At 42.5% G+C, this 13,925-nt stretch overlaps 1 protein-coding gene across 1 annotated transcript in view; it reads left to right on the plus strand.

Annotated features, from left to right (window-relative positions):
- LOC139479242 (protein FAM110B-like) overlaps positions 1-13,925 on the plus strand; it is a 58,124-nt gene that overhangs the window by 28,424 nt on the left and 15,775 nt on the right. The window contains exon 3 of the mRNA XM_071262100.1: positions 6,230-6,356. Coding sequence (XP_071118201.1) covers positions 6,230-6,356 — 127 coding nt within the window. The remainder of the gene's footprint in view (positions 1-6,229; positions 6,357-13,925) is intronic.

Raw genomic sequence — 13,925 nt, forward strand, 5'->3', positions numbered from 1 at the left:
ACACTCACGATCTCACTCATGATCTCACACACTCACTCATGATCTCACACACTCACTCATGATCTCACACACTCACGATCTCACTCATGATCTCACACACTCACGATCTCACTCATGATCTCACACACTCACGATCTCACTCATGATCTCTCACACTCACGATCTCACTCATGATCTCACACACTCACTCATGATCTCACACACTCACTCATGATCTCACACACTCACTCATGATCTCACACACTCACTCACGATCTCACACACTCACGATCTCACTCATGATCTCACACACTCACTCATGATCTCACACACTCACTCATGATCTCACACACTCACTCATGATCTCACACACTCACTCATGTTCTCACACACTCACGATCTCACTCATGATCTCACACACTCACTCATGATCTCACACACTCACTCATGATCTCACACACTCACTCATGATCTCACACACTCACGATCTCACTCATGATCTCTCACACTCACGATCTCACTCATGATCTCACACACTCACTCATGATCTCACACACTCACGATCTCACTTATGATCTCACTCACGATCTCACACACTCAAGATCTCACTCACGATCTCACACACTCACGATCTCACACACTCACTCATGCTCTCACACACTCACGATCTCACTTATGATCTCACTCACGATCTCACACACTCACTCATGCTCTCACTCACGACCTCACTCACGATCTCACTCATGATCTCACACACTCACTCATGCTCTCACTCACAATCTCACACACGATCTCACGCACTCACTTATGCTCTCACTCACGATCTCACTCACAATCTCACACACGATCTCACACACTCACTCATGCTCTCACTCACAATCTCACACACGATCTCACGCACTCACTCATGCTCTCACTCACGATCTCACTCACAATCTCACACACGATCTCACACACTCACTCATACTCTCACTCACGATCTCACACACGATCTCACACACTCACTCATGCTCTCACTCACGATCTCACTCACAATCTCGCACACGATCTCACACAATCACTCATGCTCTCACTTACAATCTCACTCACTATCTCACACACTCACTGACGATCTCACTCACTCACTCACTCACTCACTCATGGGTCATTATTGGGTGAGACTGTAACACAAGCCTGCTACATGGGATCTCCATCATCCAACTGAATAATTAACAATTTGCCTTAATCCGTCAGAATTGGTCCATGTTACTCGCTGTGATGCTGGTAATGGTCTGTGTGTGGTGTGGCCAGCCGGACACTGTAGGCAGCACATGGGGCCGTGGGTCTCAACATCATCACACAGTCTGTATATTGATGTAAGGCTTTTAGTATCAGTCCAGGACAGTTACCTGGCAACCAGACCTCATCAGGCGATTACACAGTCAAAATAAGAGCTAGTGTGATGTAGTTGTATCTGAGGTGTATCAGTCAGGTGAGACAGTGCTCACAGACAACGTGATCCCTCATTAGTTTTAATACTAGGATTATTTCATTGGGAAGAACAAAGGTTAGTATTCTTTCTAATACAGGGTCATGATATAATCACCTTATACCACTGAGTTTTTTGTCAGAGGTTGATAACATGTTGTGATCACGCAGCCATGGCCATGAACAAGTGGACATGTGGATGGAAGTAGTGAACAGGCTTGGAATGTAAATGAAGCAATTTTCAGGATCATAGAAATTGAGGCATGGGCTTATACTCAGGAGTGGAATTGCAGGCAGTGTGAGGTAGAAGAACATGGTGCCTTGTGGCAGGGACTCCTCTCACAGCCAAATCTACTTTCAAATGTTTCGATTTATTTGGCAAAGCTTTGTCTGAACTCATCACAAGCTGTGGGATCTTATTCTGTGTAGATTCACAAGTTCATACAGTTTACATATGGAGAGGGGGCACGGTTGGCCCAGTTGTCTAAGGCGCCACTGTGCAGAGTTGCGTCCCTTGGGCACGCTAGAAACCTTTGATTGTGGGTTCGAATCCCGGTTCACCCGATTATGTTTCTAGGTTTGTCAGCACCATACCCGTGCTCGTGGGTTTCACCGAAGTGGTAAAGGTCTAAGACCTGCATCACTTCGGGATTTCCTCCCACATTAAGCTGACACGCCGTGATGTAACTGGAATACTGTTAAAAGCGGCGCTAAACCCAACTCACTCACTCACTCAATTACATATGGAGACAAAACCACTACCAGAGGCATTGCTGCCATGATGATGACTTAACTTCTGGGAGTTATCTCCCCTGATTGGATTTGGTATATGTTCTATGTTCATTGTTCAAGTGTTTTGGTGAAACTTCACTTCATGGTCAGTGTTTATCTTCATAGATAACAAAACTCAGTGTCCCTCAGTCTGGTAGGCAGGAACTGTATTCCATGTACTCAGCAGTAATGACGTGTGAGCCATCAACAGATCTATTGGTTGAGATCACCCTGGCTGGGGTAACGCTGAGCTAATAACCACCCCACAGATTTGTCATGTTTAGGGGAAGTTTGTGCAGGACAAGACCTATTGTACAACAGAAGTCATGAGATAAAGATATAAAGTTAATCTTGACGTATGTGACACACAAATATAAAGTTATTGATGACCTATGTGATCCACAAATATAAAGTGATTCATGACCCATGTGATCCACAAATATAAAGTGATTCATGACCTATGTGACAGTTATTCGTGACCTATGTGACAGTTATTCATGACCCATGTGACACACAAAAATAAAGTTATTCATGACCTATGTGACAGTTATTCATGACCCATGTGACACAAAAATAAAGTTATTCATGACCTATGTGACAGTTATTCATGACCTATGTGACAGTTATTCATGACCTATGTGACAGTTATTCATGACCCATGTGATCCACAAATATAAAGTTATTCATGACCCATGTGATCCACAAATATAAAGTTATTCATGACCCATGTGACTGTTATTCATGACCTATGTGACAGTTATTCATGACCCATGTGACACACAAAAATAAAGTTCTTCATGACCTATGTGACACACAGACATAAAGTATAAAAAATATATATACTGAGCGGCAATGCCAACATATACAACTTTTGGAGGAGGATACGGGTGGAAGTCTCCTAGCTGAACACTTGCATTGCTTACAGGAGTTTTCCTGAGGCTTGCTGAGCAGTTTTTCCACTTTTGTTAATGAGTGTTTATATATTTGATATCAAGACACTCGGGTGAGATTTTATTTATTATCCTACATCATGCTTCAAACTTTTTCAGTTTGTAGACAGTAATAAGCAGTGTCTAAAGTGTAGAAAGTAGCTGAGCCATTAGTGATGTCATTTTACTGACATCATAGTAACCAATGACGTCACAATGTTCGGCAAAGCATTGTGATACAATTTCATTGCAGCGATATCTACAATGTAGTGTCATATCTTCTGTGAGAGCCAGTTTTGGATGATTAATCATAGTTAACGATGTTATCAAATGAAAGTGTCAAACAGATTGTTTCCAGCCTAAATAGTTTCATTACTGGATGCCAGTGTTTGCTGTATATTATATAAGTTGAGTTTCGCACCATGAACGAGACTGACAGGGATTTGTGACACCAACTGATGTGACACACATAGCCGATGATGTGACCGAGTAAAAACAATGTAGGGATGGTGGTAGACAACAGGAGGTGTGCCATACAGCATTAGGGTGTGGCATATGGCATTATGGGTGTGGCATATGGCATTAGGGGTGTGGCATATGGCATTAGAGGTGTGGCATACAGCTTTACGGATGTTGTATATGCCATAAGGGGGTGGAGCATATAATGTCGGGCAAACAGCATTAGGGGTGTGGCATATGGCATAAGAGATGGGGCATACAGCATTAGGGGTGTGGCATATGGCATAAGAGATGGGGCAAACAGCATTAGGGGTGTGGCATATGGTATAAGAGATGGGGCATACAGCATTAGGGGTGTGGCATATGGCATAAGAGATGGGGCATACAGCATTAGGGGTGTGGCATATGGCATAAGAGATGGGGCATACAGCATTAGGGGTGTGGCATATGGCATAAGGGATGGGGCATAGAGCATTAGGGGTGTGGAAAGAGTACATGATACCGGGAGTAGGTCCTCTGCAGCCTTTTGTTGTGGTGTTAGTTCTGTTCACATGGCTTCCGAAAGTCTACAGATAACTGCTTCAAGAGAATCATTGCAGGCTCGGCATCACTGGTGCAGGGGACATAACTCTTCCTGTCCTGCACTGACTCCAGCCCATCTGATATATCACCCAACTTTACTTCATTGTCACTGAACACTCACTGATTTGAAACCAACAATCACTGACCATATTCCCCATTGCCATGGTTACCAGATGAGGACCTGACAGTTGATGCAGGTTCCCCCATGTAGTTCCGACAGTCAGCTGGCTTCTGTTTGTTGAAGTATATGCAGAGTCCCTGTTCAACTACAGCCTGAGACTAAACAAGGGATGCTTTTTCCGTTCCTGACGTTGCTGCCAGCCTGCCTGTGCTGTGTGCACCTGGGGAGCTTCATGAAGAATAGGCCACATCCCCACACAAAACAGGAAATGCGAAAAAAGCAACAAAAAATGTCAGATGTTTTTTCTGGAAAAAATCTGTGCTTTTTACAGTTGCTATAGGTCATATTTGACATAAAATATGTGAAACAATTAGCATCCTGGATGACAGTCATGTAGTTGATCTAGGTCCCCCACTCTTCCATTCACTCACTGCTTCACTCTCACTCACCCACACCTTCACTCACCAACTCTTTCATTCACTCACTCCTTCACTCACTCACCAACTCCTTCACTCACCAACTCCTTCACTCACTGACTCTCACTCACTCACTCACTTACTCCACTCCTATCACCCGCTCCCCTCCACTCACTCACTCCACTCCACTCCACTCCACTCCACTCCACTCCACTCCACTCTCACTCACTCACTCACTCACTCACTCACTCACTCACTCACTCCTTCACTCACCCACTCCTTTGTTCACTCACTCACTTCTTTACTTACTCCTTCATTCACTCACTCACTCTTTCACTCACCAATTCCACTCACTCACTCCTTCATTCACTCAATCAATTACCCACACACCCTCACACCCTTAGACCCACTCTCACACCCACTCGCTCACCCATCCACCCACACTCACACTCACTCACTCACCCACTCTCACACTCACCCACACACTCTCCCACTCACTCACTCACACTCTCTCACACTCACCCTATCTCACAACCTCCCACTCACTCACTTACTCACCTACCCGACCGCCTCCGTGGTCTAATGGTAGAGCATCCGCCCGGAGAGCGGAAGGTCCGGGGTTCGATCCCCGGCCCCGTCATACCAAAAGACGTGAAAAGATGGTACTTGTTGTTACCCTGTCTGGCGCTCGGCATTAAGGGGCTAAAACAAGGACTGGTCGTCTGAGTGGGGTATTCATGTTAAACTGCGGCATGGTATCTCAGTGGGCTAGCACTATAAATCGGCATCAGCCCGGACTAGTACAAGCAGCCACACACGGGCATGCACAATGCTATATAAGTGCAATAATCTTGGATACGACGTTAAACCCAATTTCACCTCACTTCACTCACCTACCCACACACCACTCATTCTCTTCCTCGCCCACCCACACTCACTCACTCACTCACTCACTCACACTCCAGTTGACGTTTATTAACGCAGCAGGAGAAGATGAAGTGTGTTGTGACGTGATCAGTCAGGGCTCATGCTGCTGATGACCTGGCCACATTTTATGGCAATTCTCGTAATAAGGCCTCAAAAATCTGTCTTGTTAAATAAGACAGTTAATATTTCAAGTAATACCTCAAACAGCCATTTGGCATCTCACTAATGGAGAAACTTAGAATCATCGAAGAAAAACCGGAATCATGACTTGTCGGTTTTCCCAATTTGTAAAAATGCTTTTTGAAGATTAGATTACAAGAACTTGCAATTTTCAATCCATTAATTTAAAAAAATGGTTAAGCCACGTGAGTTTGACAAGGCAGACCAAGGTTGCATGCCACGATCTATCTGATTATCTACAGTCGGGAGTGGAGAGCCAGGCGTCGGGTGGGACATCGCTCCAAGCCTTGCTACATAACAGCAGAGCCTGGGGACGGGGCCCTCACCAACGTAATCCCCAGCCTACCACTCGCCTGGCTCAATGGCTTGTGATAAGTGTTCTCTTCCCTCTCTTCTAGCTCGGAGGCGGCGGAGCGCGGTCGAGATCCTGGAGGCAAGCAGACCCCAGTATGTCAAGAGCAGCAACTCACTTGATCACAGGCCAGCCAGCCTTCACTTCCCGGACTCATTCAACATCTTTGGCAGGTAGGCCACTTTTCAGTTTTATAACATCCTTGTGTGTCTGGCATACATACTTACATACTATCTAACACTGGGACTACCATCAGTCATCATCATGTCAATGTATAGGTATGTCATGGACTTGAATGCACTTTTTCAAGTAAATGAACATTTGGATGTTGTATTGCAAGCAAATTCTTCCCTGTTATAGTTGAATCCTGTTTATTACTCAAAGTATTTTTCAGAGTAAAATATTTACTTACAGGAGTGTACACATCATAATATTGATATTGTTTGAACATTGATTAGATACTTGAGACTAGTCGTCATTGGTGTAGCAATTAGAAGTGTATTGACTTCATTTGGGTTAATTGTGTTAGTTTGTCTAAGAATAATACATGAACTGATATGCATGTCGATCAGTTATGAAATATATTGGTGTAAATCAGTTTAAAAATATTTTTGTCACATTTTTTCATAATTATTTTAGGTTCCCCAAATTCCTTGTAAAACATCTACATGTTCTCTGTATAGCTGTGCCAAAATAGAATTTAGTGCTGAATTTCATATTTTAGACCAAGGTTGATAAAACATCTAGCATAATAGGAGGTTGTGTTGAAATGTTTGTGTCTGTTTGATGGCCAAAATAACCAAGTAACAGATGTGCAGTTGCAGACAGAACAGCCAGACAGTGGCACTTCCGTTAAAGTCAAGACATTTGCTTTGTCACATTTGGTTGGAAACTGATTGGAATGTAGTGAATATTCTATGGCTGCTTCTGTAAATGTGAAAAGCAAAATGTTTATTTAATCAATTTCTCCCATTTGCCATCCATTCCCTTTTGCCAAACCTCTCTCTCCCTGACCAACCAACAACACCAGACAGTGTAAATGTACAAGAAACTACGGAACCGATACACAATTGAAATTATACAAGAAACTAATGAACCGATACACAAGTGAAGTTATACAAGATTCTAAAGAACCAATACACAAGTGAAATTATACAAGAAACTAAAGAACTGATTCACAAGTGAAATTATACAAGAAACTAAAGAACAAATACACAAGTGAAATTATACAAGAAACTAAAGAACCGATACACAATTGAAATTATACAAGAAACTAATGAACCGATACACAAGTGAAGTTATACAAGATTCTAAAGAACCGATACACAACTGAAATTTTACAAGAAAATAAAGACCTGATACACAGGTATAAGTGAGACCAGAAACTAAAGACCTGGTACATGGGAGTTAATGAGACAAGAAACTAAAGAACTGATACACAAGTGAAATTATACAAGAAACTAAAGACCTGATACATGGGTGTTAATGAGACCAGAAACTAAAGAACCGATACACAAGTGAAATTATACAAGAAACTAAAGAACCAATACACAAGTGAAATTGTAGAAGAAACTAGAGAACCGATACACAAGTGAAATTATACAAGAAACTAAAGACCTGAAACACAGGTAGAAGTGAGACCAGAAACTAAAGACCTGTTACATGGATGTTAATGAGACCAGAAACTAAAGACCTGTTACGTGGGTGGTCATGAGACCAGAAACTAAAGACCTGTTACATGGGTGTTAATGAGACCAGAAACAAAGACCTGTTACATGGTGGTCATGAGACCAGAAACTAAAGACCTGTTACATGGGTGTTAATGAGATCTGAAGCTAAAGACCTGTTACATTGTTGTTAATGAGACCAGAAACTAAAGACCTGTTACATTGGTGTTAATGAGACCAGAAACTAAAGACCTGTTACATGGGTGTTCATGAGACCAGAAACTAAAGACCTGATACATGGGTGCTAATGAGACCAGAAACTAAAGACCTGTTACATGGGTGTTAATGAGACCAGAAACTAAAGACCTGATACATGGGTGCTAATGAGACCAGAAACTAATGATCTGGAACCCGTGACAGTTCAGGTCAGTTGATGGGGACACAGGTGGCCCAGTCATATAGCTGTCTGCAGTTTTCATACAGAGTTATGTGCCTTAGCTTGCTAGGAACAGCTGATCATGGGTTCAAATCCCAGATTTGACTTGATCATAATTATCAGTTTGTCCATTTGTGGGTAACAGTCTCATACATTGAGCCGACACGGGATATAACTGAAGCAGTACAAAGTGTTGGTTAGCAGAACTCACTCACTCACTCAGTTGAGGAGGGCTAGTCCGACAGTTGTGGTCTGTGAATGTTAGAGGGGGATGCTGTAGATCCCTTGGGACAGAGTTATCGGAGCTAAATAATGGCTGCTGTTTTGTTCGACATACATCAGGAAACTCCAATTCCAACTGCAGACTTGACTCTTTGTCTGTGTGTGTTTCATCTCAGGTTGTATATTGGCTCAATCCTGAACACATACACGACGGAAGTAGCACGCTCATCCCAGTGCATTGTGTTGTCCAATGAATGTATGGATGTGGCGACATTGTGGTCACTGACAGGTAGGCTTCCAAACAAACCTTCTCATCCCTCATCACTGGAGACAATGATGCCCCAGGCTTAAATTACATCCTTGTAAACAGTTTCTACAAATATGTTGCTTTTACTCCTAATGTACCTCAGTTTGACAACCACCCAGACTTTGCTATGTTTAAATTTGCGTACGATGTATAAATATTTAAAAAAATAAGGGAACTCAATATATATATATGTATATGTATGTGTAGGCATGGAGTTACATTGTGCAGCATGCTGTTACATTGTGTTACATGGTGTTATGTTGTGTTACATGGTGAGGTATTGTGTTACATTGTGCAGCATCCGGTTATGTGTTGTTACATGGTGTTATGTTGTGTTACATGGTGCGGTATTGTGTTACACTGTGCAGCATGCTGTTACATTGTGTTACATGGTATTACATTGTGTTACCTGATGTTACATTATGCTGCATGCTGTTACATGGTTGTTGGTTGGTTGGTTTGTTATTTTACGACGCACTCAGCAATATTCCAGCTATATGACAGCGGTCTGTAAATAATCAAGTCTGCACCAGATAATCCAGTGATTTATATCATGAACATCGATCCTCGCAATGTGGTACATGTTGTTACATTGTAGTTACATTGTGCAGCATGTTACATAGTGCAGCATGGTTGGTTTGTTGGTTTGTTGTTTAACGCCGCACTCAGCGATATTCCAGCTATATGACGGCGGTCTGTAAATAATCAAGTCTGGACCAGACAATCCAGTGATTAATATCATGAGCATCGATCCACCCAATTTGGATCGATGACATGCATCAAGGAAGTCAGCTAGCCTGACCACCCGATCCCGTTAGTCGCCTCTTACGACAAGCATAGTCGCCTTTTACGGCAAGCATGGGTTTCATTGTGCAGCATGATGTTACATTGTGCAGCATGGTGTTATGTGATGTTACATGGTGTAATATAGTGTTACATTGTGTTACATTGTGCATCATGGTGTCATGTGATGTTACATGGTGTGACTTTTTGCTGCATGGTGGTGTTACTTTGTGCTGCATGGTGTTACATTGTTACATCGTGATGCATGATGTTACATTGTTACATCGTGATGCATGATGTTACATTGTTACATCGTGATGCATGATGTTACATTGTTACATCGTGATGCATGATGTTACATTGTGCTGCATTGTCTTGCATGGCGTTACATTGTGCAGCATGGTGTGACATGGTGTTACATTGTGCAACACGCTATCTATGCAACAAACTGACGATGAATTGCACCACAACCAAATGGTTGCAACTCTGTGATTGTGTAACTGACGATGTACTGCGGCAGGACATGCGATCGGGACAGGACAACCCGGCTGGAGTGTACAGGGAGGAGTGGAATCAAAGAGTATTGAGTCATGTGTCGTGACATCCCACTACCACTACCACTACCACTACCAGTCCTCACACTTTTTGCCATTTCATGCATAATGAATCAGATAAAGGAAAGAAAATATGTGTTGACCAAAATACAAACGAAAACTGTGGACCATTATTTATGACCATGGGGTCATATTTAGTAAGATTAAACTAAACATATTTGCTGCAGGCACACACTGTTAGGTGACCTCAGTCACAGAGGATAGCCTAGAACTCAGACTGATTCAAGCCCAAATCACTATAATTAATAATAGATAAATATCTATCTTCTCCCTGTGGTGTGTGTTTCCAGTTGAATCGATTCTCAAATGAATGTCTTACATGGGCTAGACTTCTTGACTATGTCGGTCAGGCAGTAATTTCATCAGTGTGTTGCAGTCCTAAAGGCCTGTGTAAACATTCCGGGGTCACAGTGTCGGAGTAGACATCCATGTTAGAGGTCTGTTATGTAATTACCCCGAGTCTTCTGATGTATTTACCCCGAGTCTTCTGATGTATTTACCCCGAGTCTTCTGATGTATTTACCCCGAATCTTCTGATGTAATTACCCTGAGTCTCCTGGTGTAATTACCCTGAGTCTCCTGGTGTATTTACCCCGAGTCTTCTGATGTATTTACCTCGAGTCTTCTGATGTATTTACCCCGAGTCTTCTGATGTATTTACCCCGAATCTTCTGATGTAATTACCCTGAGTCTCCTGGTGTAATTACCCTGAGTCTCCTGTTGTATTTACCCTGAGTCTTCTAATGTATTTACCCCGAATCTTCTGATGTATTTACCCTGAATCTTCTGATGCAATTACCCTGAGTCTCCTGGTGTATTTACCTCGAGTCTTCTGATGTAATTAGCTCAAGTCTTTTGATGTAATTACCCTTCTGATGTAATTACCTCCAATCTTCTGATGTAATTACCCTGAGTCTCCTGGTGTAATTACCTCGAGTCTTCTGATGTAATTAGCTCAAGTCTTTTGATGTAATTACCCTTCTGATGTAATTACCTGCAGTCTCCTGATGTAACTACCCCAAGTCTTCTGATGGAATTACCCCGAGTCTTCTGATATAATTACCTGAGTCTTCTGATGTAATTACCCTTCTGATGTAATTATCCCGAGTCTCCTATCTGCTGACACATCCATCCTGAATCCGAGATGTGTGTGTTTCTTCTTCTGTTGCCTCATCCTGACATGTGCTAGCAGGTTTTGTCTGCTGTCGGCACGCTCTGTGGCCTAACCAAAATGTGAAATCTTGTGATGCCATTGTTTTTGTGCAATCAGACAGGCATAAAAAAGAGAGTGATACATGTAAGCTGTTAAGTATGTGACCGGTGTAAGTCAGATGTTCTGTTGTTTTGTTTTCTCTGATAATGATCTCCTTGAGAGAGGATCTATACTGTTAGCAGCAATGGAGAGGGGGGCCTGTACTAGATTCACATAATGTGCTCATTTGGGAATCAGTTCCCTGTTTTTCAGAAAGCAATAAGCAAACTGAAGCTCAACTTGACCGATCGACCTCACACTGACCACACAAAAAAATTCATTCACATTGACTCAAAAGGAGAAGAGGTCCACTTATTTCATATTTTAGCTCACTTTACGGAGAGTCAAGTGAGGTTATGTTGTTGTCTGTTTGTCTGGGGTCTGCAGGTCGTTATCAGTTGTAAAGATTTCCTCCTCAGGAAACACTTGACCAATCAAGTTATATTTCACCTTCTTGCTTCCACTGAAGATTTCCTCCTCAGGAAACACTCGACCAATCAAGTTATATTTCACTTTCTTTCTTCCACTGAAGATTTCCTCCTCAGGAAACACTTGACCAATCAAGTTATATTTCATTTTCTTTCTTCCACTGAAGATTTCCTCCTCAGGAAACACTTGACCAATCAAGTTATACTTCACTTTCTTGCTTCCACTGAAGATTTCCTCCTCAGGAAACACTCGACCAATCAAGTTATATTTCACCTTCTTGCTTCCACTGAAGATTTCCTCCTCAGGAAACACTCGACCAATCAAGTTATATTTCACCTTCTTGCTTCCACTGAAGATTTCCTCCTCAGGAAACACTTGACCAATCAAGTTATATTTCACCTTCTTGCTTCCACTGAAGATTTCCTCCTCAGGAAACACTTGACCAATCAAGTTATACTTCACTTTCTTTCTTCCACTGAAGATTTCCTCCTCAGGAAACACTTGACCAATCAAGTTATATTTCACCTTCTTGCTTCCACTGAAGATTTCCTCCTCAGGAAACACTTGACCAATCAAGTTATATTTCACTTTCTTGCTTCCACTGAAGATTTCCTCCTCAGGAAACACTCGACCAATCAAGTTATATTTCACCTTCTTGCTTCCACTGAAGATTTCCTCCTCAGGAAACACTTGACCAATCAAGTTATATTTCAATTTTGGGGGGGGAGTATTTTACGCAAATAAGCAGCTTATCTGTAGCTCTGCATCTCTCAGAAACCACTGGACAAATGAAGTTGAAACTTCACATGCTTGAGAGCTATGAAGATCCAGGGTAGAATAGGCCTTCAGCAACCCATGGTTGTCTTAAGAGGTGACTATGCTTGGTGAAAGAGGTGACAAACGGGATCAGGTCGTCAGGCTCGCTGACTTGGTTGATGCATGTCATCGTATCCCATTTGCATGGATCAATGCTCGTGATATCAGACTGAAATATAGCTGGAATATTGTCGATTGCGGTGCTAAACAACAAACTATCAAACAAATAAATGCCATGCTGGATTCCAACATTGAGGGCACTCTAATTTGTTCACCACCAATGCCATTACTCAGTCATTTGTGTTCAAATTGTAAAGACATGTGCGATGTGTTGAGGTGTTGGTGGGACTCAATTTAGTGCATCAAGTCCTCGGTATTTATACAGAAACTATTTTGAATACCATGGCTGACAGTACTACCTGTAAGTGGTTGTTCAATTGTCATTTTGAACTGTTGGAGACAGGTGAGCTACAGAGCCATGACACAGATCAGAATATTGCTGGAGGTAGACACTGTGCCTCATTGTTATAATAATAATAATAATAATAATAATATATTTATGTTGCGCATATTTTCACACCACACAGGGGCATGCTCAAAGCGCAGATATTACCCCTGTCACAGTGGATCAGTGAGCACTCAACTATCATTCTCAGCTTCCTAGGGAGTATATAACCAAAGCTGCCTGTTAGGCGCTGAAAGGTTAACAACCACCTTGCCATCACATCCTACCGGGTACCCATTCACTGCTGGGTAATCAGAGGCACATTTTGAACAAAGACACTTGCCAAGGAGACACCACATGTGTTGCACATGCTTCAGTGTGGGGAGGACCAAAGCCCTAGAAACTCTCAGGAGCCAAGGTGCCAAAACACTGTCACCCAATGACGGACTCTCCATGACCAACATTGCTTCACGTGATGTGTGACCTCTGATGTTAGCATCATCCTTATAACCAGCAGCCACCCACCAAACCAAGGTCATGAAACTAAATTGAAATAAATATTTTCCTTTCAACTTCTGGAAGCACGGGTGGCCCAGTTGTCTAAGGCACCGCAATTCGCTCTGCAGAGTTGCGTCCCTTGAGCACACCAGAAACCTATGGTTGTTGGTTCGAATTACGGTTCGCCCCAATTATGTTTCTAGGTTTGTCAGCACCATACCCGTGCTCGTGGGTTTCACCGAAGTGGTAAATGTCTGAGACCTGCATCACTTC

Source organism: Haliotis cracherodii, unplaced genomic scaffold (assembly GCF_022045235.1).
Source record: "Haliotis cracherodii isolate W230 unplaced genomic scaffold, xgHalCrac1.p SCAF_4, whole genome shotgun sequence".
Taxonomy (NCBI): Eukaryota; Metazoa; Mollusca; class Gastropoda; order Lepetellida; family Haliotidae; genus Haliotis; species Haliotis cracherodii.